Genomic DNA, 26,300 nt, shown 5'->3' on the forward strand with positions numbered 1-26,300 from the left:
CAACTTCGTATTTGAAGTGACAGAGAGGATAATACCACTATACAAAAAGCGCAGGAGGGAGTTAATGTTCTTTATGCTATCTAACCTACAATCTATCCCCTCTTTGGTGTTTATTAGGGTAGCAAATGTCCACATAAAGAGTCACTGTGTGTCTAAGACAAAACTGCCCCTCACTGGGCTGTCCTCCAAACAGTTTACACACCCCTGCACTATCCCCTTTACTTGGTCTCGACCGCTGTTTCCTTCACTCGCCGTTTAAGTTACTGGCTCAGATAGTCCGTCTGAGAGGGGCGCGCGCATGTGCTTTCATTGTGTTGTGCGTTCGAACACACACCCACTTCTCAAACCTCCTTGTGATTTGTTCCCTCGCAGCCGCCGTGAGCCGCCGACTTGCCACCAGACGTAGAAGCCGGTATGAGGGCAGGGGCCGGGCCGGCACAGCCATGGAGACCGCGACGCTTAACGGAGGCCCCCGCGGGACAAAGAGCATCGGCGCCGCAGAGCGCAAGAAGCGGCGGGGCCCGGCCCTGCGCCTGCTGCAGCCCCTCGTGAACTCGCCGGAGCCCGAAGCCATGGAGACCGGCGTGAAGCAGCAGCAGAGAAGGCCGCAGACGCCGACCTTCCTGCCAGCGCCTTCCCGGCCCCGCTACACTCTACTGGCCGAGATCGGGCGAGGCAGCTACGGAGTGGTGTACGAGGCGCAGGCCCGGCGTTCTGGGGCCCGGGTGGCAGTGAAACGCATCCGTTGCGACGCGCCCGAGAACGTGGAGCTGGCCCTCTCCGAGTTCTGGGCTCTAACCAGCCTCCGCCGCCGGCACCAGAACGTGGTGCAGTTCGAGGAGTGTGTCCTGCAGCGCAGCGGCCTTGCCCAGCGCATGAGCCACGGCAACAAGAGCTCCGAACTTTACCTGCGCCTGGTGGAGACGTCGCTGAAGGGTGAGAACCACGGGGTGTGTGGGAAGTACTAGAGTCCGGGGATTTGAGGCCCGCGCTGGTAGCGACAACTCTGACCTGCGGCCATTGTTGGAATTGACCTCCCAGAAGTCCCGGGGAGGTGATTTGGGAAAGAGGTTACTATGGGTAGAGTGGGTAGGGGAACCGGTATGGGACTTGCTTGATCCTACGGATGTGAGGCCTGCACGACCGTTCAGTGGATGTTTGAGGGGGGTGAAAGGTTACACTGATCAAACAGAAGTAGTCCCCGAGCTATGGCAGGTGCCAGGGCTTGCTGACTCGAGGCCTGCATGCTGGGCGAGACCCATGGTAGGAGAGACAAAGAGCCCCAGTCCTACAGTCACCACCAGGGGAAAGGTGCGAGACCCCCTGTAGGCATTTACTAGAGCCCTCTTGTATGGAGGGGGAGGGCCATTTGAGGTTTGGGGAGCCCAGACAATGACTGTGCCAGAGTTGATATTCGAGTTGTGCCACGGCAATATCCCTGTGCAGTGTCCTGAACTGGTGCCAGTTGTGTGGGGGTTAATTTCGCACATAGCTCGACCTCATTGTGTATGTGTATCCTGGGGTTGTGGGTTGACGAGCAATAGTGCGGGGCCTGAGTGTGGCCTGCCATGGCCTAGCCACTGTAAGCTTTCACCCTGGACTGACACTACAGTGAGGGTGGTCAGTTGAAGGTTACACAAGAGATAAGAATGCACTGCACTATGAGGAGAAACGGCGTTCTTTGGGGGATGGGAGGACGATCTGGTTTGATGGTGAACGGGCGATGCAACAAAGCATCCACCTGCGCAAATGTGAATCCATGCGACATTGCCAGAGAAGTACATATTGGTACCGAGTGGTGCTACAAACCTCACTCTTAAACACACAGCGGCTTAGAACACACGCTGTGGCCTATGAGGTGACAATAGCTACCAAGTTTCCCTGGTCCGTACGTGGTGAGCTGTTCAAGTTGTTTTTTTTCTTTGAATTCTGGGACATCTATGTCCATTTTTGTAATGGAATAAACAAGAATACAAGTCCCCTAATTTAAAGAAATACTTGAACCAGAGCAGCTAGTCACGCATGGGCTTGTGAAACTTGGCGAAGAACTGGGTGACACAGGGAACAGATGACAGAAAATGCTTTCTTCAGGATAAAAAAGTACATCTGAATCGTAGACTTAAGAGGGACAAGTCATTGAACAGCTGCACCTAACAAAGTTTATCCTTGTTAGACCGCTCTGAATGGCTCAGAGAAGCTCACCTCTGATTTCCAACAGTAAATAGCGCATATATCAGCAAACGTATGTTATTAAATGTATTAAGTGCGCAAATACCAGAATGTGTCTTGGCGCTAGTAGTCCAAAATGAGCGAGAACCTTTATTTGTTAAACATCCAGATTTTAAGGGCCTTCCTGAAGGCTATCAGAGAGGGAAGAGTTCTAATGATGTTAGGAAGGTTATTCCAGAGCTTCGTAGCCCCTAATATGAAACTCCTACTGCCCAAACTAGCTTTATGGAATCTGGGAGTGGGCATCAGTTTTGCACCTTCCGTGCGGGGATGTCTGTTTGGGACATACCAGTGTAACGACCGGCTGAAGAACAGAGGACCGGTACCATGAAGTGTCCTGCATGTGATGCAGAGGGCCTTATAATAATACACCTGGTTGAAAATAATACAGCTCCTCACGGAGCCAGTGCAATTTCTGAAGATGCTTTCCAACCGATTGAATCTTGGGAACCCCTAGGTGAAGCCTGGCAGCAGCATTCTGAATCGTATGTAGCTTACATAGATGCTTCTTGGGCATGCCAAGGTAAAGCCTGTTGCAGTAGTCGTGTTTGGCAAGAACTAACAATGTGACTGCGGTTTTCTTGCTGTCTACTGGTATGAAAGGTAAGATTTTCTTAATCACCTTAAGTAAAAGCTAGACGAAGAGACTGCATTGACTTATGCCTCAAAGTTAAGTTTCTTATCTGTGATCACACCCAACTACTTAGCCTTGGGAGCTGGAATACGAGCTGCCCCCAAATCATCTGGCCACCAAATCTGTGACCAGCTTCGGGAAAAGTTGACAAAGAGGACTATCTCAGTGTTCTTGAGTTCAACTTGAGGCAGTGTGAGCTCATCCGACAGCTGACTGCCAGCATACACTCCCTAAATCTTTGGACCAGCGGTACACTGTTAACAGTAGGCAATACGATTTGTGTCGTCTGCATATGTTAGTGCCAAGCCAAAGGGTCTGATAAGTGCTGCTAATTCTGACACCTATAGTAAAGAGTGGAGCTCAATGAGGAGTCCTGAGGAACCCCATATCGAAGAACAAGGAAGGGGCGTCATAGCTACCCAAGTCAACCGATTGTGTTCTCCCAGATAGAAAAGAAGAGACCAGTGTTGGAGTATTATTCGTTATGCCGATAGAATTCAGATTGAGTAGCAAATTTTGGTCAACCTCAGTATAGCAAACTTGCAGACACAAGTCCTAAATGTACAGCATTATTACAGAATACTGCACACACTGAGCGGGTAACAAATCAAACATACATGCTTGTAGTGAATCATATGTGGTTCACACATCCCACAAGAATTTTAGCACACAATACTGGTGTGTGGGCACTTTCTCATTATCCACCTGGTTATAACTGCTTGTTGCACATACATCTACGAATGCTTTTTGGTCGCACATTAGTTTGCATATCTCACAATATCTAAGTGTAGTGGAGCCATGCAATTGATGGAAAAGCTTAGGAAGCCGTCCCACTGGCTCCCAGTCTATTATTTGCGTCATATTACTACAAAGGATCAAGGGCCTTTTTGTTTTGGCTTTGTGATGCATTCTTCAAAACACAATGCATCACAAAAGTAAAGGTGTATGCCGTGCATCAGTCAGAATCTCTAAGATGCTCCATTTTAGAAGAGCAATTAAGGCTGATTAAGTGATGTGAATGATCTGTGTCAAAAGAATACAATGGCGGCCTTTTGTCGGCGAGGTGTGTTGTCGTTTGCGAAGTAAGGCATCTTTGGGTATGTACCTATCAAAAGGATACTGGTCTGGAATTAAAAGCCTACTCTGGCAATTAATGTTGCAAGTGTTACGAAAGCCTTTGCTTGTTAAACACCAGAACCCTGGGAATCCAAATGCAATCATTTTTACCCTACTTTGGGAATTTTTTTCTCCCGTGGCTTTCATGCCATTCCATTTGGTATTCTTGATCTCTTCAAATTAATTGCAGAATCCATGGGAAGCTTTCTGGATCTGTTCAGCCTCTCCTATGACTGGCTTGTACATCCGAGACTAACATTGTAATGTTTGTTTAGATTTTCTAGCCTTAATAAGGTTCTTCCCACCCTACTGCACTAGCTTGTTTTTCTGTGCCTGGGCTGTCTGATATTTCAATGGATCAACGTGAATGTGGAAAAAAACGTAATCAAATTGGATTTCTACTTTGAGCCCAGTCCACTACCTTATTGTACACTTCACCTGGAGTACTTTCCCGAGCTTTTATTTCAGTTTTTTTTAATTTCCCTTTTGTAATTGCTTTGTTTTTCGCTCCGATTGTTCGTGTTGATGCAATCCAGCTGTGCATTCAAATTAAGTCAGTTCAACCAACCACACTAAATGGACTATAGTTGGGTGTCATCGAGCTTCCAGTAGGGACTACAGCTAGAATTTTAAACCTAGTTTAAGTCTATTATGGAGACGGCTACAGCAACTTTCTTCTGTGCCTTTCATATACCTTCCTGCTCTCACAAGCTGCAGTATGTCTTCGATGTTTGTACATCAGCCCAGTGGCCTTCTTCCTTCTTAGCAGATGTTAATTCTTCTGCTGTACATTTCTGCCTTTGTGTCCTCTTTTGTGACTTTTCTTGATATACGTGCTTGAGCAGAGGAGGTTCATTTCCTTACCTTCTGAAAACTTCCCATGCTGAGACGTGGCTGTGTTCAACCCAAACACATTTAGGAAAACTCTCGCATACAATCTTACTTTCCAAACAAATGGGAGAGAATCATCCAGTCAGGGCCCCAAAAGAGAAATCTAACCATGCGGATATTCACACCCAAATACAACATTTGGGAAGTATAACTGTGGTGAAAAGGACATATTTCCTCTGTCAGTGCAGCAGAAGACTTTCATTACTTTAGTAGGTTGGCACATCCTTTGTAGTCGGCCATACACACCAACCACATATATGTTCAATTGGTGGTGGAAATATCTATTTCTGGAATTATGGTCCTTTTGCGTCGATGCAGTAAAATGGCTGCACTGACAATTTTCCACACTGCCCTTTCTGTAGCCCAGTATTTTCATGTTTCATCTGCCATTGCTCCTGCATGCTACTGTAAAAGTGACACTTTGAGGGGGCAATTGGAACCTATTTGTAAAAGCAGACAGTCTGCTAATGTGCCGAGTAGATGGTCTTAGTGCACCCATTTCTGCCCTGCATGCAATGTGGTCCTCGAGCATGCATGTTTTTTGACTTATTTCAGGCTACACTAACTTGGTATTAATCCATTATTACTGCTGTGCGTACTGTAACGCTGAACTGCCTAGTCCTGATATGCTATTTGGTCTGTTTATGCACCTATTCCCCCCCCCCCACCCCCCTCCCCAATAAATTGGGGCTCGGTTCCTCTATGGGATCATTCTGCAGAGAGTTTAAGCATGGGCATTAATGTGTTGCGAAGCATACAGCTTCGCTGCTGCATAGAACACTGTCATTTGAGATAGGGTTCAGAAAGTAATTTCCTGTGAATAAAATGGTTTCCTTTCAAGGTTGTTGTTCACTGAGCCTTGTTGAATGTGAGTTGCTCAAACATCTGAGAACATTTTTTATGGAATGTTTTCTTTCTTTTCAGTCTATGCTGCAGCTGTACCCTTCTTTTAACATTCATTTATGATCTGCCTCCATGCACTAAATTTCAGAACTGAAGTAGAGGAAGGATCATTTTTTTTCCTTTACCCAAAGATTTGTGGAGAGCAAGGAAGAACTACCTACTCTCTTCAAAGAGTTTAGAATGAGGTGAAGGTCTGAACTCTGTGCCTCGCCAGGTCAGTTTCTGATAACATTTAGTTAGCCTTGGTGTCTTTGCCTGGTGCGATCAGTTGCACTTCCCTTGGTTGTTGTGATAACCTGCTTCAAAGACCTATGTTTAGAATATATGCACAATTGTCTGTCAATATTGATTTTATGCATTTTGCTCTACATAGTTTACTGAACATTGTTCACGAGTACTTTTAAAGCTTCTTTTCACTTTGTAGGTACATAATATCACCGCACAAATGCTGTTGGTGTATAATCTTTGATTGAGAATCCTGAAAGTAAGAGTTGTTTGGATAGTAGAACGCATGCTGATGAGCTAATTTGCTTTGAGTTTTGTCAGACAGCAGCTAAGCTCCTGGTAGCGGTGTCCATGTCGTTCATGCCTTCTGATGAAGACCAGAAAATGTAGGACCATGGAGTATGAATGGTTCTTTAGAAGTACCATAAACGAGCTGACTGCTGACAATCAGTGGCTTGAGCCTGATTAAGACCAGAAAGTTGCAAAAAAATGTTCTCGCAGGTGACCAGAGCCATGCAGAAAGTATGTTCTTGTCTACCCGCTTCAGAGTAGCGTGATGCAATAAGATTGCAGCCGGTTAGTTATAATCCGCGCTTGAGCTTGCTGCAACGCTGCATCTCGGTTCTCAGCAGAGCAAACAATGCTGCGTAGTCTGAGGTTTTGGCCAATGCCGTGCCTGCATTGTTTGTTGCTATGCCTCTGATGATACGGGCAAGCATTGCTATTTGCCTACCAGATCTGGGCATGAACACGAGACCTTACGGGCAGATGCTCTGCTCACAGGGACGACCTATTTTCGAGTGGGTAAAAGGACCACTGGGACAGATGCTCGACTGACGCAAGTGACCTACTTCTGAGTGGGAAAGAAGGCTTGCATATACTGATCAGCTGACCGATTTTTATTCAGCCTGTGAATTGGAATTTCACATTAAGAGGCTGCTTTTAGAGAAACTATACATGGTGTTTCGGAGCACTTTAACTGAATCTGTACTATGAGGCTGTAGGGGGTGAATGAACTATTGAGGAAGGGTATAATGATGCAAAAAAGGAGAGTGAAATTACTCTGGATCTGCGAAGGCGAGACAATTTCTGAGTTCCCGCAAGGAAAATGTGTAGAGCACTGAAACGCGTGCTACTATGTACTATAAAGACCGGCTAATAAAGCTCGGCATGTCGCATTGAGACCTTTCACCAAACCAGAGGATCATTTCTCTTTACATGATATCACATTTTAATTCTTTTTAATGCACTGTTTAAAAATAAAATAAAACTTAAAGATAAGTTTCCCCAAATCACTTGGAACGTTTTTCCACTGCCTCCAGGATTAACTCATCAAAGTTCAAATCCATTTGTGTGCCCTTCTTTATAGCTTACTTGAGGTCTTTTATTCTGGTTTTTTTTTTTCTGGTGTTACATATGACTATTTGAATCTCGCCTCCAAAGGTTGTCAAAGAATAGATTAGTCTTGAATAGAAGTCCAATTAGATGGAAATGTCTTTCGTTGAAGTGATGGTGTTGAATTTACTCCCAGACGAAAAGCAGGAGTCGGTTATCTTACAAAGGGCCAACACGTGTTTCACAGCGTACTTCTGCTTCCTCAGGGCTCCCTTGCAACCTAATAAACAGTATCTAATTGCAACCAAACCTCACTTCATTGTTTAGCACATTCCCACCTTTACACCTTATTTCGATCCACAAGATATGTTAAATAGGTATCTGCAGACAACCCCCAGAATTACGGTTTATGGTACTTTTTTACCACTATCATACATTACAACTTACACTTATTCACTCCCCCACCACCAAATACTGTTGATGCACACAATTCCCATAATCAGTTTTTATTCTTTAGGCTGACATACTCCTAAACATGAGCCAATGTATAATTCCATCTGGTAAGACTAGATTAGTTTATTATATTGCCATTTTAACCATAAGCAGGGCTCTATCAACGACATTACTTATTACTTAAATATGGCTATTTATGTGAACCTGCACAGCGTATAACCATCGACTTACGTTTCTCAGTTCAAAGGCAATGACACTGTGATAGGAGTGGAGACGATGCCACCTAACTGTAAATATAACCGTTAATGTAAAGGTCCTGCCCGAAAAAATATCATAATGTATTAGTTCAGTCTGGATCTACTAAAGTGCCTAATGGAAATCTGATATTGATCTTAATAACCTCAATCCTGACAAACCTGCCTTGAATACCATTTTATCACTCTTCAACCTAAGGAGCTTAGTTCTCAGTTGTAAGTGCTTTATTTGAACTCTTTATTAACTAATACAACTATTCTTACTGTGTCCAAAAGAATTAGATGACAATCAATAACATTCTGAATGTTTCATAATATCAATTTATATACATACCTAAGCAAACTTAACCCTTTCATAGCTGATACTGTCTTTCTTTTTTTGTCACGTTCATGTAAGTTAATGTTATATAAAAAAAAAAACAAGAAGATACTTTCACAGTGAATCAGAATGAGCTTCGCCAAACATTTCACTTCAACTTTTCCTGCTCACCTCCTTGCATTGCAGGCTGTTCTTGTAACAGTGCATCAAACCTTCAGTGTCCAGAGCTACCCCTTATATCGCAAGCTCCTGTGGTGGCGTATGACACCATTCCCACTGCACTCCAATATCGATCATGATCATTCCTTAATGATGGGTCTATGGCTCCAAGTAAAACATATGCAAACTCTCTAGTTGGGCAGTGCTGGAAGGTTTTTTGCATAGTTATACATTTTGTCCCAAAAGGACTGCAATAATGAGCAATGGAATAGCATGTGAGCCAAGTCACCTGTCTCGGACGTACAATTCCAGCATAGTGGGCTGTCAATAAGCTTGAGCTTAGAGTCTCTCTGGGGTCCAATACGATCTATTTATAAGCATTAGCTTAGTCTGAGAGAGTATCGGTGACATTTTATTGGAGAGAGGGGACAGATATATCTTCTCCCAATCGAATAAAATATTGGAGGAGTTATGTTCATTTTCCCAGGCTACTTCACGTCTTCTGTGGTTCCTATGGGAATAAGGTAAGAGGGTTTTGTATATCTTGGACACCATGTGACCAATTTTCATGAGCTGGGACAATTTACTGCATATAGAAGGATTGAGTAGAGAGATGACACGGGCAGATATTAAGGATTTGAGTCTTAGGAACCTGTATGGGTCAATAGGTTGAAGGCCGAAATGGCCTTGTATAGTGGAGAAAGGTAAAGGTGAATTGCCCATAAATAGATCTTTGACTAGATTCACCCCTCTCTGTGACCAGTGATCCCAGAAGAGGGTATTACCATTGACCTTAAAATGTGAATTATGCCATAAGGAGACTAGGTTGGATTTGGAAAGCTTGACTTTGCAGTGTCTCTCTAGATTCAGAAGGGCCCTTTTAGTGTTTAGGAAAATGTATCTGGATTGGCAAAAGGCAGAAGTGTCTATCGTCATTATTGCAGATAGAGATAGGTTTTTAATCGCCTTTTCGATCTGTACCCATACAGGAGTATATTCAGAGTGAGGTAAAAAAACAGTTTGCTCCCTGCTTGCACAATATGCGGTCTGAACACCTAAAGTTTGGTAGTCCTATGCCTCCCTTATCTTTTGGCAGCTGGGGTTTCCTAAGGGAGATCCTAGGTTTTCCCCCCTGCCACAGGAAATTATTGAAGAGTTTGTATATCTTTTTTAAAAAGTCATCTGGCAACAGCATGGGCAACATTCTGATCAAATAGTTGACGAGAGGGGTAATCATCATTTTCAAAGTTTCTGCTCTCCCCCACCATGACAGGAATTTTGGAGACATTCTGTCCAGAAGGGATTTGTTTTAACCGCATTGTGACCTTATCTACCAATAGGATTATGACCTCTTAGTGATGGTGAAATACCATTTACTGCATGGGCCTGTGAAGTTTGAGACTGCATGACTGTCAATGAATGTAGTTTCAGTTGCCATTGTAATGTTCCAGGCCGTGGCCTTGAGGTTAGAGGCTGTGACTAATGCATGCATTGGGCTAAAAGTTCACCATCATCCCAGCAATCATTCTGAAGTTGGACTTCTTAGCCCAGCAGAAGCCACTGAGCCGCTACATCCACTTAGATGTTTATTACATCTTGTCTCTGTCAAACCATCAAGCCTACAATCATTCATTGATTCAGACCATGCTTCCTGAAATACGTTTCATAAAGTATTAGTTTAGGCTTTTATTGGATAGTGATGTAGGTGAACTGCCCGCAAGCTTTTATCTAATCTACAACTCTTAACCGCCTGCTCGTAAAACTTACTTCAAAATGATGCTACGAATGCTTCGGCAGAAATAGTGAAGCTTAATTCTTCACTGAAGAGAAATAAATAACCAGCGGAGCGACTTGGGGAAACTATCCAAACTAGTGTTTGGTACAGACACCCTTGCTCCTGTGGTGACAGACAAGCTGTCCTCAGTTTTCCACTTAGTAATGCAAGACTGTGCGCTTCAGACATGACAAAGTCTGGAGCGATTTGGGTGCGTGCGGCTTCCTGTAGTCCAGATCACTACTGGTACTCCATTTCATGCTTCTGACAGCAGTGAAGTGAAGCTTCAGTATTGTAACTGCAGCCCTGTGCATTAAACACGAGGCCAGGTGTGGTGCTACTCCCAATCATTCATAAAGCCTCTTCAATATTTTCACGCAGAGCAAAAATTTTAATCTCTACTATTTCCATCCTTCAGCTCTTAAATGCTAGTGTCTGAATTTGCCTGAGGAAAGAGATCCTAAAGATTTAAATGGACGCATTTTTGAAGGCTGCTCAAAACCTGTTAGTCCACTGACAAGCTTTGAAATGAGCATGTGTCTGCATGCACGTTTCTGGAGGGAGTTTGAAGAAACCTGCAGGGCTCAAGTGACTGGCACATGTTACATTTGTATAAAGGGCATTCTACCCAGATAGTTACATTGCACATTTAATTACATCCCTATTTCACCTCCGCCCACTGTCAGTCTCCTGAGAATTCCTTAATATCAGATGTGGTGGCCACCTGCCTAAGGCAGTGCTGTAGAACAATGACTATTTTACTCTCTATATAGCATGGAATCATTCATAAACACATCTGTAGAAAATGTGGCTCTTAATTACTGGTTTATTTTGAGTTCTCCCTATGGGTTCTGATTGTTTTCGACTCTGCCTCCCCTAACAAGTTTCCTACGGGGAAGCTTACACTTCTCCTTGAAAACACTGAATCTAAATTTGTGTACACCCAACAAATCTGTTTCAAGGTTGAAGGTCCGGATCTTGAAAGAACTGTACAGACTTTTAAAGCATCCTGGGCAGTCCAGAATTCTGGGTATTTCTCGTGTGCCGAATTCTGTTCGCAGGAGGCCATTGTGCTAATCTGGGTATCCTTTTATACTTCTCCTGATATTTGATGTAATCCATGTACAAGATCTCTGCCATCACTATAGAAACCAGTATGCATGGTAAATCATTAAATGGTCTACTGGTTCAAATAATCTAAAGCTAAATCTTGTATAGTGCCTGACAAATCCTGGTTTTGCCACAATAGGACCTTTGAGAAAGTTCTGTTTGCTTTTCCTGGCCCTTGAGACAATGCATAGGGATGGACCTACCTTTGGAAACCGTGTTTAAAAATAAATGCCTAGGTGTCATTTTTGATTCAAGAGGTGCTCTTACGAAGCCGTGCGAAATAACGTGCTAACTGCTGCGTTCTGTTCATTACGGAACTCCCTCAAAGGCCTGCAGTTCCAGCCACTCTGCAAGTTATGGCTGCTAAACATGTTCCCAAGTATGGAGCGGAGGTTTTTAGAGGAAGAATTGATAAAACCATTGATAATTCTATAGCGGGGACATACCGACGTGTGTGTTCTTCCTTGCCATGCCTCTACTGTTCAAATTTGTCGAGTTTGGACTTTCGGAATCGGAGCATAAGCAGCTTGGGTGCTTATTTGAAATTTTGCTATAAGCTTAAAAAAATCCAATAACTAGCCTAAGTTCTATTGTGTGGAAGGCCATAAAGTGACTCAAGAAACACAGTTGCATAATATCTAAACCTCGCTTTAACTACCTTTTTTTTTTTTTAAGGCCGAGGATTTATGGGCCTTAACCCTTGCCCAACCAGCTTTCAGCAGTCATAAGTTAAACCGGCCTCATCCCTCATGGAAAAAGCTGTGTTGTTCATGAGATCTTGTGCATGGATAAAATAAGTACATATGGCCTCCTCCAATCTCTTTTATACTGGGGGTCCTATTTGTCATAAAGTCAAGCTTTTGTTAAATCTGGATCTCGTGTCGACTTAGTAATTATCGCAAAATATTGTCTGTACCTGCCCAGGTCTAAGGATGGAACGGAAAGGCCTCCTGAGACAGTTCTTTTATAAGGAACAGCATACACTTGCTCTGTAAGCAATTACAGCTTCCCTTTGAGGAGAGGACGCAGTGTTCTGTGGGAAATTCCTCAAGTTTCTATGAATTGCAGAGTCAAAATTAGCAATGACAGATGTATTCAAGGAGTATGCTGCATGCATTTCGTGGTTCCTTTGTCTTTTATCAAATGGATAGCTTCCTTTTTGGGCCCTGTGATGGAAAATCCAAAGTACCAAGCACTTTCTCTTAGAAGAATCGCGTAAGGGTAGCCATTATTTTTTAGTTTGGGTAGATTTTACGTTTAGTGTTTTTAGTATGCCTTGCTAACCGGTTTATGCACCTTTCCTTGAACATTTTGCTTTTTTGTATATCTTATGTTCTTAGGAGGATTTGCTAACCAATTTAAGCACCTTTCCTCAAGTGTTTGGCCCAAAATGATTTTACATTAGTAAAGCTATTACGTATGACTCTTGCCATGTATGACAACAGGGAACTTGTGCAAAGTAAGCACTTTTCTTTGTATTTTTGCTTTATCAAAGTTGTTGCATGTCTGCTGATTCTCCGATTTGGCCTTGTACTTGTTGCATGATGAATCGTGCATGCCTTGTATTTTAAATGTATTTTTAATCTGGTATTTGTTTTGGTAATAGGTGTTATATTTTTAATAATTACTGACAGTACAAATATACGTAAACAAATGTTGCATGATGTTTTAGCTTGTAACCTTGACTAAATTGTACGTTTTTTTTAATTAACTGATCAATAACGTTTTTGACCTCTCCCTGTGTAGCCAACGCAGGCCATTGTTCATCATAAACTGTCGTACTTTGCATGATTTTCGAGCACCTACCGGCACCTCTTTGGTAATGTTAAACAAGGTTGTAGAGTTACTTAGGGACCAACGCACTGGCAAAACCCTCCAGGCACTTGACCTAAAGTTCTCCAGGTAGTTGCTCCCTGTGTACATATAATGCTAGTCAATTGTTTGTTAATTTGTGATGCTACTTGCACCACCTTGCTTAATGCCTCTTGAACGGGATAATGTGCTGTTTCATATATTGTCTCTTTATAATGAGCACAAGTTTCTCTTATTGCCATCATGCTGGTTGCCTTTTTTTGACTCTCTCCTTTTATTTCAGGCGAGAGGATCCTGGGCTATTCGGAGGAGGCATGTTACCTATGGTTTGTAATGGAGTATTGTGAGGGTGGTGACTTAAACCAGTACATCCTGTCTCGGAGGCCAGACCCTGCAACTACAAAACGCTTCATGCTCCAGCTCACCAGTGCCATTGCCTTCTTGCACAAAAACCACATTGTGCACCGGGATCTGAAACCAGACAACATCCTTATCACTGAAAAGTCTGGCTTACCTGTCCTCAAAGTGGCAGACTTCGGCCTGAGCAAAGTCTGTGCTGGTTTGACTGCACGGGGCAAAGATGGTAGCAACACAGATCCTGAGAATAAGTCGGTGAATGTGAACAAGTACTGGCTATCGTCCGCCTGTGGATCAGACTTTTACATGGCCCCAGAGGTATGGGAGGGACACTACACTGCCAAGGCTGACATCTTTGCCCTTGGAATAATTATCTGGGCCATGATAGAGCGCATTACTTTCATTGATGCAGAGACCAAAAAGGAGCTGTTGGGAACTTACATTAAACAGGGGACCGAGATTGTTCCCGTTGGGGAAGCGTTACTAGAAAATCCAAAGATGGTGCTGATCATCCCTCTGAAGCGCAGGACTTTGATGTCTGAGGGCATCAAGCAACTCCTAAGGGACATGTTGGCTGCTAACCCGCAAGACAGACCTGATGCTTTTGAACTAGAGACCAGAATGGACCAGGTCACGTGTGCTGCTTGAGTTCAATTTAAAAGGCTTGCAGTTTACAAAGTAGGTGAGTGAGGTAGTGGTAAGTGATGTTTCCCCAGATTCGAACACAAGGTGTGTACTATTCATCTAGCTCACTGAAAGAAACGTGCTTATGCTTGAGGTATAAATACAATTAAAACATTTTTTTCCACTAAGCCTTTGATTTCCCCCTTGACCATTCAGATGTTTCAGGTTGCTTCTATATTTGGAGATTAATCGAACCATCCAAAGGTTACTAGGAAGTTTTTCTTGGGACTGTTAATATCGACTAGAACTACAGAAGTGCTGTTGATACTGTGTACGTTTTTGTTTGTGGTGCTCATGACTCTAGTTGAGACTCCAATGCAAGTTCACTTGGGCAAGACACATTAGATCAGACATTTTACTTGGATAAGTGTTATGGGAGATTCATTTTTAGGAAGAAATGAGTACGCCAAGTTGCTGTGACGAGGACTTTGTCATGAGAGTTGGGTATTTCCAGTTGTTTCTGGTACATGCGGCCTCATTAAGTGTGAATCTGACATCCTTTTCTATAAATGTTCAGGATCCAATAAGTATAGCTGCTGAAGTTGTGAGCATGAGTTGAACCACTTTACTTGCTTGGTGGGGGTTTGTTGACTTTGAGCAAAGACCACATGACCGCACTGATAAGTTAACCTTTCTGTCGTCTTCTCTGCTCCGATACTTGTTGTTCTCTACTCCAATTCTATTGAACCTAATTGATCAGAGTCTGAACTCTGACCATAGAAACACTTGGGCTTGGTGGGCAAGGAGCGTTTGCAGCCTAGGTGTTTCTCTGTGTACTGCTTGGATCATTGAACTTTCTGTGTACAGTACTCCCAAGGTGCCATAGTTTGGTTCAGGCTTGTAAGCCTTTCTTCGTGAAAGGTGGTTGTGGGTTAGAGGTGGAAACAGTTGATGACTGATAATACTGTGGCCATTTATAAGCCTGCCACAAACTCTTGGAGAGAGTGGTTTGGATACTGCTGCCCCTCCAAATTGTAACTGCAAATCTAACCTCAAATGATTACATTCCTACTTGGCTACAATATTTTTAATTAATAGCTACTGATCTGTCTGACAACCCTTGTTAAAATCACTTGCTACTTACAGCACCCTGTTGATAGTTCTACCTTCTAGCCATACTACATTTACTCACTCCACGTAGATCCCTTCTTTTAGGCTTTATAAATTTACCAGGTTTCTGTACATGTTACAATGCTTATGCTTTGGTTATTTCTGTGTATTGAAGCTACGAACTGGCTTCATTCTAGAGTTGGGGTAGGTAATTCCACATTTCTTGCATTTTAGAGCAGTACCTTTTTTTCTCCCTCCTTTCTTGACTTCCGAGTGCTGTGAGTGGATACCTGCAACCCTCTTGACATTGTCTGGTCTTACAGCTGCAAGTTTACTACATGCAAGGTTTTAGTAGATATGAATGGAGCATCTCTTATCCTTGTCTTCTTTTGAGCACTGTTCTGAAAAACTATCCGGACACCAACCATCTCTGCCATATTTCGTCTAATCAGATGAATATTTAATTTCTGGTTTCATCTCTTCCTCCTTTTTCCTTGCTGTTTAACCTCCAAAGCATTAAGTGAAATCTCTTGTCTCATTTCTAACAATTTTCAGTGCACCTATATAAACCTTGTTAGCACAGCCTTGGTCAACTTGCCAATAACCATGGCCTCTAGACTGATCAGATCACTTATTGTTTGGTTTGTTAAGCTTGGATTGCATGGCAATTAACAACCAAAAACTTCTAATAGCCACTTGAAAAAATTATCCCATACCCTGGAAGCTGCTAATCTCAATCTCTGATCCCATCCCTCTTAACACCAAACAGTTCTCTCCTTTCTTTAGTAGACACTAGTGTCCCTTTGCACTTGACAGCTCATCCCTGCACCCAGTGCTTCTTTATGCACTGAACTGAATGCAGACAAAATAAATATGCAAATTCGAAAATACTACTAGTTAACTCCTCAGTTGTCCAAGCAGTCCTCATAACAGCACTTGTTGGCAGGCAAAACATTTTTACAACAAACACTATTCTCTACTACTTACAGGTCTTTCTGAAGGACCGCAATGAAAGTAAGGTATTATTCAAAGCTTTCAAACCCACTTCCACATAACTTTTTATTTCTGACATGTCAATTGAGCTTGGTTATGCCATTGAAAATATTGATGCTTCTCCGCTGACAACCTTACCAGGCATGCTGTAGATCCTTAGGTCCCGTGTTTTAGGACGCCTTCAGGCCCTTGGCCATTTACCCCTGGCTACCAGCGTCCATTCTTCAAAGTAACCATTTCTAATAATCTCGTCGTCCTCTACCCAGGTTTCCTGATCCCGCTTATACCGAACGTGCATTTTTCTTCCCCCTTAGTTATTTTTCACCCTTTTCTTGGAAAACTGAGAATCTGCAGCTCCTTGAAAAACCACTCTATCCTTGAGGTTTTCAAATAACTGCCCAATCTCTCCAACTCGTATCTTCTGGAGGATTCAGTTGCATATATAATATTTTCCACCATGCTCAACCTTTAAACTGATCCTTCCGGATTGTTACTCTACTACCATGCCGTTGATCTCTCTCAATATGCTGACTGTACAAACTGTACTTTTTTATTGTATTTATTTTTTTTAGTCCTGAGCGGTTTTAAGGTCTATCCTGACCGGATGTTACTCAAACCTTACAAAGGTTGAATTATTTCTTGTAAACATATGAACTCTTTAATCCCCTCATTCTAGAAGTGCTATGCAATTTGAATGGTTCTCCTGTCTCCCCCTCGACACAGTCATAGCCCTGCTTTGTTCACCAATGACCATGTTAAGAAAAAATATCGCGCCATGTTACAGCTTGCATTCCTCTGCAGGGAAAATGTTTCATGAGCATCCAGGTCTAAGAAATAAATGTGCAACTGATGAGAGTACTCCATGATACCTAGCAAATGTGCTCCTCATGCACGTGCGACTAATAACCAGCCATATTTTGAGAACAAAGTATCCAACCCTGCTCTATGCCAGAATGTAACTTTAAAGTCTGCCTAATTCATAAAGCAATCTGTGAAAGTAAGCTGGCCTACAATGCTTCTAAGCTAAACATGTTTGTGGGAGTTTCAATAACAGGATCAACACAGAACAAGCGGGTATACAAATAATGGGCAAATATGTTGTGAGTCTGTTTTTTGTGTGGTGTAGAATTTAGATGGTACATGTATCTCTCATTAACTAGGTTTGGGTTGGCGGTTCAGTGAGGTCAGTCTGAAATCCCTGAATTGTTATTGAGAAGGAAAGTATGTCAGATTATCCGCTTCTTTATGCACATGTTAACCGAGCCGGTCTTATGACATTCACTAGGGTTTGGTTAAAAGTGGTAAAATGAATACATGCTTTTAACCCCAAGCTTTGACCTGCATCGGAAGGTATCCCTGTCCAGCTGAAATTAACACTTCACCTTCTGGGCATATACATCCTCAAATGTTGCAATGCAGAAAAGTCGTTGGGTTGCCATATGAGGTACCAGTTGTCTTTGTTTTGGGGGCGTGGGGGGCTGTGGTACCCCTAGGATGGTATGTGTTTTATGTCTCCTTCAAATATAGTGAAACCCATTTTTGATTATTTGAAGGCTACTGTGGATAAGAAAGTGATCAGATCAATGAAGAATTATGTCCCAAGAAATTGATTTCTTGGTCATTGGCAGGAACAAGTAATGTTTGGATTCTACAGGGTCTAGACAAACTGATGTTCCCAGGTATAGAAAAATAGTTTGACTCTAATATCAACTGGGCAGCAATGAATCAAATGTTTGGGAAACGCTAGTCATAACTGAGTAAGACCAAGAAACCTCGGTGACTCTTATTATGATATCTTTCCTTTTTAATGTTAAAACAGGCGGAGATATGCTTAGTAAAGCCAAAGAGCACAAGGTGCCAGGTACATACTAGAAGGTGATCATGATGCTCAATGTACCTGTATCGTTGTGGTTTTTTATTTTTTAGATTTCTTTTCAAGCTTCGTCATAAGCAAAATTTGCAAGTTTAACCCAGAGGAAGAAACTTGACAAAGGCGTTAGCAATCATTTGCCACTTTTGGCCAGACTAAGCTTGCAACAGCCAGTTTGAGATTCAAAATATGTCAATGTTGACTCCTACCAGATGTTTATGCATACTGGGCCTGGTGTAAGCATCTGATCTATAGGATTTAAAAAATCAGTTTACTACAATTTGAACATCGAAGGGATAACCGTTGCTAGAAAGGTGAAATGCCCTTTTATTTGCACCTGTACGTCCGGACCTTGCGTTCTCTGCAGAACAGTCAACTGGCATGCAACTTTTTAATACTAATTCAACACTAATCTTTTATAGGTTCCAGAGTAGTGTGCTACTCGCTGAAAAAAAGCGCTGTGCCTTGGCCGGTGTAGTACGCGCTATATAAATGCAAATACAATGTAAGCCACACCACACGTGATTCTTGTGAGTCTCTATTTTTCAGAAATGTTCGAGATCGCATTAGTTCATCAGGGGTTAACCATTCCAGTCCCAAATACTGTAGCCACCCCCAATTGAAATATAGACTAATCTGTTTTTTTTAAAACCACTTGGCAATTGTAGTGGCAAAGCATCTGGTGAAGCTCCACAACCTTGTGCTAACGTTTTTGCTGTTTCCTGCAAATTCCGTTGAATGTGATGAAATCCTTTTTAGGAGGAACGTTTGGACATTCTGGGTAAGAAAGTGCTGCCGTGCAAGCATAGCCACCTTTATGACTGACCTCTGTCCCTGCTGCACTTAAGCTGTTGAAACTACTTGTTGTTGTTTGTACATTGGCCTCCTGAAAGGATGTCGGCTGCTTCCACGTAAGTGTTGGCGTGAGTCTTCTCGTTTGGTAGTTGTTGTACTGGTAGCTTTATCACAGGTAAGTCCAGCGGAGTAGACTTGGAATTGAGGTGTGTCTGACTCAATTGCATAAACGTTGGTCCCCTGTGTATCTGCTGCTGCTTTTTGCTACTGCCATCTGAGGCCACTCGGGCTTTAATAACATGATAACTTATATAACTGCCTAATGCCCTCTGGATAGGGAGCTGTCTGTTCAGATATGTGGATGCTGATGGCGTGCTAACCAACTGAGGAGGGAGGGTAGATGGGGCAGAGCAGCTGCTTCCTTTGTGAACAGTGTTATTTTGGTCCTCCGGCACATTCCTGCACATGCTGCGATTGAGCATTTACGCACCCCCCCTCCACATTTCATCCCACTTTAGCCATCTTCACTGGCCTGACCCCCCGCCCCGATTGCTACATCCAAGCACTCTTTAAATTCAGCTCGTGCCATCCTGCCCATATGTGCAGTGACTTTTTTCTAATAGAGTATCTGCTGCATGTTGGCATTTTGGTCCTTCCTGGTGTTTCAGTAAGTGAACAAATTTGATTGACCTTTACGTGCAACGTTGGACAAGGGCCTACAGGTCAGTACTTCGGCCATTGTTGTTAAGAGCTAATGGTTTTGATCTGTAACTGCTCCATTCATCCTTGGGACTAGTGAAGTAAACTTGCCCCCAAGCCTTGAAGCATCCTCGTATTTGTAGCAAATGGGCATCTTGGGCAGGTGGTGATGAAGTGTGTGGTTTTTTTTTTTTTTTTTTTAAGACTTAGTTGGCAGGCATGGTTAAATTAAATCCATTTAGCCAGATTCGGCTGAGCGTGTACGTATGAGCCTTTGCTCAGGGGACGTGATCAGAGGTGCTAGGCACTAATCACCTTGCTGCCACAAATGTAACTGTGTACAGTTCCTGGTCAGCCTTTATTTACACTTTTCACCACTCTAAAATTTGCTTAGAAGTGTGACAGCCTGTGTGCCCACCTGTCTGTGCTGAATCTTATCTGGTGCCAGCTGAGCATCCTTGCCCTGGCAGCTGGGGCATACCCTTCCCTCATACCCTTCACCTCCAACCAGCACATCTGCCAATTAGACTATAAACAGTACTGGATTGGCATCCCATGGCTTGATTTAACGCCCCCCCCCCCTTAGGTTGCTGTGCATCTAGCAGTCGCCGGATACCTGTTGCTAGGTTAGATTCTGTTCTTTGCTGCATACAATTGTATGGGCCTGGTGTTTATATCCTTTATGTTCTCCATTTCGAGGAACAGAAAACATAGCTTGAAGGGCTAATCTCCTGCAAACCATAGTGACAGTACAGATGCCCTCCTTCGAGTACAGTCGTTCCCATGAGCCTCTTTTGACAAGCACAGTTTGGTCAGGGTGTGGCTGCTGATACATGTTGCATGGTAACGGCTATTACAGGCTGCAAATTGATGCTGGCCCATAGGGAAGATGTCTTTACTGAATTTCTTTTTTGATTTTTTTTTTTATTATTTTTTTTTTCATGCTACTTATCCTGGCATGCCTGCAGTATAGGACTGAAGTGAATGAACCTGTGCCAGCCCAGGTCATGGGCTTGTGTGGGTGGCAGTGGAGGAAGCACCATGTTGCACATGCAGTCGACTTCCACGAGACCAGAACCACTGCTGAATTGGTAGAGCTTAATGTTTTGCCAATGCTTTGTTGTCAGGCCCTTCGGGTGGCCTGTATTGCTGTGGTTTTGCTGTAGTCCAGTGGTCGACAGCACTATTGAACCATAGGATCGGAGACAAGGGTGTTTTTTTTGGGGGGGGGGGGTGGTTCAGTAAATGACTCCTTGTTCTACTTAATGGAGCGGAAAGATGGAACTTTGTCTGCGAATGGTGCCAGGCTCATGGTAAAGAATTCCTCGGTCTGTACAGTCTAGCCTTTAGGAGTCCTTTTATCCTCTATGGGCAAGTTATTGAGTATCTCAGGGCTTACACTACTTGGCACGATTTTGCAGCACTGGTTGAAAAACGAAATGCCCACCAAACTATTGAGTTTTGATGCACCCGGTTTGTTCACTATTTTAGGGTAATTATTAACTTGGTGCAAGGCACTTGGCTTCAGGTAATGCAGCAGCCTCTTGGATTGTAATACGAGCCTCTATACGTCTTCCTCTACTTTGAGCAGATAGAATGGCCAGTTGTGCTAGGCAGAACTACATATTTGCTCCGAAGTGACCACCATCCCTTGTCCAGCACAGCTCATTGGCTCACTTCTGATGTTCAGCTTACCCAGCATAAGCTGCGAAGTGCATGTTTTAACTGATTACCGATCTATTTATAACGACTGCAATGGGATTAAAAGGTTTTTCCTGTACTTCCAATCCCTCATCTCATCGGTTCTTTAGGGTGGCTATGCAGTCTCTAACATGTCTACATTCGCATAGAATGGCAAAGCAGTAGCGAGGAAAAAATGCATGGACTAAAATATTTATGCATTCTGAAGTACTTCAGAAATGAAATCACTAAAGTGCTTTTAAATTAAAAATCTACGAGGTTTTCCTTCCCTAGTATAGCTCCTATGCTAGGAACCAATGGATATAAGAGGTGGAATTGTCCTCTAAAGTGCTGCTACACTGAAACTACTGTTTCACGCTGTTCATTTATCCACAAACATGTAAATTGTCTTGTTTTGGTTTTTCTAGGTTTAGTTTCACCTCCAGGTCGTCCAGACATTGCGATAAAAGGTTGAGAGTTTAAGTTCCCCCTGAGGTACTTTAATTATTTTGGCTTGTTGGGGGTTTACATCAGGACCCCTACCTTGTCCTCTGCTCCTAGCCTCATTGTTCTATACCTGATTTTAATAAAACTAAACCTATTCCTCCCACAGGATTGTAGATTGAAGCAGTCTAATACCCCAGTTACACAGCTTCGGAAGACAATATTGCAGTCTTTCTTTTTCAGTAGACCCATTGTTTCTGCTTACTAGCTTAATCTGTTCTGTTGTGCTGCTGGATGTTCGTCTTTTCATTCATACACTGGTAACTTAAGTGTCTGCAGAGGATGGGGTGGTGGGGGTGTTGGGATTATTGCTTTTTGGTTGACTCCCACCTCATACCCCGTTTGCTAAACAGTACTCCTAGGGAGCTGGCTCTTGGTGGTTTTTGGGTTGCTGACATATGGTATATACTCCTGTTAATGGTGCCTTCAGGGGTATTTGGTCCCTAGCACTCCTGGGTAGAGTCCCACGTGTGTAATATACCTTTACTTGAGCTTTGTACAGTATTGTGCCTTCAATTACTTCAGTTTAAGACTAGTTGACCAGTACAGTTTGATGAATAACGGGAGGTTGGAATGCAGTTTGTAAGAATGCCAGTTCTTTTATCGCAGCTTATTAAGTTTAAAAGCCTGTCAGTTGTCTTCAGGTGTTTTCTGAATTGATAGTGACAGACACTCAGACCAACTTTGAGGTCTGAAATCCGAGTTGGTTGTCCTGTAAACTTGGAAATGCCACTCTTTAGTGGTCATTGGTAAATCTGGTGTAAAGACATATTACAGGCTTCTTCAGGCTGGAGTGTTTGCCCTAGTTTGCTTTAATTACAATGAAAAGCATTTGAGTTTTCCAATTGAAGGGCCTTCAGGTAGTATGATGTGGTTAAGTTTGCATCTGTTTAGGCACGTCTGCTTCTATAGCCGGTACTGAGTTTCTTGGAGTGACCAGTGTAGATGATAATGCAGTAGATATATTTCACAGAGCAGTCAAATGCCTGTGTTTTTTAGGGAGGGAAACAAGTGCTTGGTCAAGGTATGCCAATGGTCCTAACTTTTTAGGAAGTAGATGGGAGCTTTCTAAAGAAGCTGCCATTATCAGCATTTCAATTTTGGCTCTTTTTCCTGTGGAGCATGTGGCCAAGGCACACAGTGAAGTTGACGGGATTTTATAGTTGCCTCCTCTTTCTTGGTTTACTATCAGGGGGGGGGGGCAGCCCAGTACAGCTTCCACCACACAAAGTCCCCTCCCAGTACCACATGGCCCACTATCATATCGGCTATTTGGGCGGAGAGATGAGCCAAGAAGGCCATCTGGTCTTAGTTGGGCCCATATGTGCAGCCCAATGTAATATCCTGTCTGAATAGTCTTCCTGTGAGGAGTACCTGCCTGCCCTCCTTGTCTGTTAGGGTTCACATTGGTTCGAAGAGGACCCCTGCTCTTATCCAGCTCAACACCCCTCTTGCATATGCAAAGAAGGTGGTAGCGAAGACCGGTCCTATCCATAGTCTGCTCAATTTTTTTAACCCCTCCTTAAGCAACTGTCTCTTGAAGAGCTATTTGTACCCCCTATCTCTTCGGATGATGTATGTTGTGGCATTTAGACATCAATCCCATCCCTTTGATGATCCATGTTAGGAATTTCAGTGTGTGGTTTCTCAGAATAAAAGAAAAAGCACCCCCCCCTGCATTTTGAACAAATCCTACCGTATGCAAAAAAATCCCCAACATACTACACTCCAATCCCATAGCAGTTTGGCCACAGCCACTCAACCAAACAAAACAAATTATACATCTCCAATAAAGCCCCAAACCAGCCACGGTGAGGTTAATTGGGGGGGGACCTCACTTATGACCTCATAGGTGTGTGTGATGTGCACCAGCCTCCGTGTTTGTCCAGTCTAATCAGGTAACACTAACCCAGTGGGGCGCTGTGCCCCCCCCCCCCCAGGCTGTGGCTGTTCTTGGCGAGTTTAATGGCTATATAGCTTCTGCTGTCTTTGGGGCACACTATTGGCATGTTTAGGCTGTCTGCTTGGGAGGAGTCGGGAGTCTGAACCTTCAGTGCCCCTCCCAGCCTCCAATAGATATCCTCCCTCGTGTACCATCTCTGGTACCGCAGCAGTGCCACTGCACTCTTATGCTCTGTTTATGAAGGACTCTGCTTTTTCAATGTACTTTGCACTGGTCACATTTTGAGTCTTTTTCTGGGGCCTCTGTTCCCTGTGGTCTGCCCCATGCTGCTGGTGGTGGGGGATCTCAGTTCTGTAATGTTAATGTTCTGTATGCTTCTATCCATTCCCATACCGCTTTGGGATCCTCTCAAAAATGGGTATTTCCATCTAGCACTATGTGGATCCAGGCACGGAAGATTAGCGAGTATTGGAGGCCTTCTTTCCTCAGTGTTTTCTTGACTTCCAACAACAAAGCATACCTCTGCTGGAAATGGAGAATAGTCATCAGTTCGAGATTTGTGTAGAAGGATATCTCTGTCCTTATTATGTGGTAGCCTAGCCCCCACAGGCCATGGGGGTGACCCAGTGCCGGCCGGCATGGTGGCACCTGGTTTGATCTCTCAGGGGTGTAAAACGCTGTGTTGAGCCACAGCAGATCTCTGCCCTTGACATTCTCCAGTAGACCAAGGATCCTTATGTTTCGTCGACTATGACCTTCTCCATCTTCCACCCTGTGCTCCAGGGTCCCGACCCTGTCCGTAAGTTCAGCCACCAGTTGTGACTGCCTGCTGTGTTGGGTTCAGATTCCACCACTTTCACCCTTTCAGCTAGCTTTTGGTGTCCCTCTCAGAGGAGCCCCAGCTCTACAGAAACAATACTTCTGTCCTAGTGTAGCGTCTTCTTGGTGTCTGAGATGGCGTCCAGGATCTTAGACCGGTGTTGTATTGGGTCTACCTGGGGTAGTGTCTTCTGGTTTCCCTGTGTGCAGTCTCTTGGGACTTCCTCTTGTTCTGGGGTAACCCCCATTTGTTTCATCCTGGCTTTGCCCATCTTTGTGCACTTGATTGAGCATGGCTCCTATATTTTCAGCTGAGGCCTCAATTCAGTACTCTAGATGACTCTGCAGAAGGGGTACGTGCCCCAGAAGTCCAGATATGTCGTAGGGCCCTATGTGGCTGTCTGCCTTCAGTGTGGCTCATTATCTGTCCGCATTGTACCTCACCATTCAGTATAGGTCCCAGCGGTGTATCAGCATGGCCTCACTTATATACATGCGGGGTATGTCCCGGGGTGGGGGCTGGGCTGGGCTGTGGCCCCAACCAGCGGGGTCAGGTCAGCACCTGTCAAATACTGTAGGCATGCACAGCGTGTCTCGGGGGGGGGGCAAATGAGGGGGGGGCCAGATGTACGCAGCAATCTCAGATCCGGTATCCATTCCTCCCTGGTTTTGTCACTCTTTGAAGGTGGAGGGAGGGCCAGTAAGAAGCAGAGGGGGTTTATCCGCCTTCACTCACATTAATAAAAACATTGGGCACACCAGTACATCTGGGGGTTGAGAATCTCGCCGTTATTTACTGCCACTAGTATGTGTTGTCCCTTGGGTCCCAGGCCTCCTGAGTTGCAGTGGTCTGCTCCCCTCAGCCAAGCCAGTTCTGCAGCCGCTAGTGACCCCAAGGCCTGCACTTTCTGCCTGGGCCCATGCCCTGCAAGAAGGCATACGAAGGGTGCTCCGCTCCAAGGGAGTCTTTCGTCACCTCCGCTATAGGGCGAGCAAGATTCGCTGGGCATGAAATTTTGTCTCCACCACCCCCTCGCAACTACCGCCAGGCCCGAGGTCTCGCCAGCTGCACTTACCGTCCATTACCAGGTTGCCCCGCCGGCCTGTGCTCAGTCCGGATGCCAACTTGCAGGGCCTCTGGCTTTGTTTTAGGCCTGCCGACTTCGGCCTTGCCACGATCTTCATTCGCCCCAGCCTCACCCCAGACCATGTTGCACATGGCCCAATGCCGCGACTCCACCTACCAATGCTGTAACTACAAGGGCAGGTCAAACCAGCAACTGTGCTCCCAAGTGTGGGCCGGCCAGGCAAGTCTCTGTGTCGTTCTGTAGTGCTGCGCCCGTGGGGTAGGGTCTCTAAGTCATGGGCCCATGTCTGCCTTGTTTCCTTCATTTTCTGGGGCTGTTTTGCCACTACTTTCCCTGGGCTGTTTCTGTGGGGTCAGTGTGCGCCCCGGCAGGTATCAAAGTCCAGAACTGCACCGGATGAAGCAGGATAAATGTCAGACCAGTGTGGAGCAGCCAGCTCAAATGTCCGCCATGCAAGAAGAGTATTGAGAACTGTAAAGTTAATTGGAAGCACTGGATCAACCAAGAGTTCCCATAGACTTCATTATCCGCCTTAGGATTGCATTACCATTGAAGTACTTAAAGAATGACCACCACTATTCTCAGCACTGCTCAGGGACCTCAATTGGGGGGACAGGGGGGGGTGCCTTTTTCGCTCCAATCTA

At 44.1% G+C, this 26,300-nt stretch overlaps 1 protein-coding gene across 2 annotated transcripts in view; it reads left to right on the top strand.

The window, feature by feature from the left end:
• Positions 1 to 273: 273 nt before the first annotated feature.
• Positions 274 to 26,300, top strand: part of STK35 (serine/threonine kinase 35) — a 42,857-nt gene continuing 16,830 nt past the window's right edge. The window contains exons 1-2 of one of the 2 annotated variants that reach the window (XM_086932740.1): positions 274 to 936; positions 13,498 to 14,253. In XM_086932740.1, coding sequence (XP_086788866.1) covers positions 444 to 936; positions 13,498 to 14,219 — 1,215 coding nt within the window. In that variant the 5' untranslated portion in view covers positions 274 to 443 and the 3' untranslated portion in view covers positions 14,220 to 14,253. The remainder of the gene's footprint in view (positions 937 to 13,497; positions 14,254 to 26,300) is intronic. The other variant, XM_086932739.1, reaches the window with a different exon arrangement.

The sequence above is a fragment of the Lissotriton vulgaris genome, chromosome 7 (genome assembly GCF_964263255.1).
Source record: "Lissotriton vulgaris chromosome 7, aLisVul1.2, whole genome shotgun sequence".
Taxonomy (NCBI): Eukaryota; Metazoa; Chordata; class Amphibia; order Caudata; family Salamandridae; genus Lissotriton; species Lissotriton vulgaris.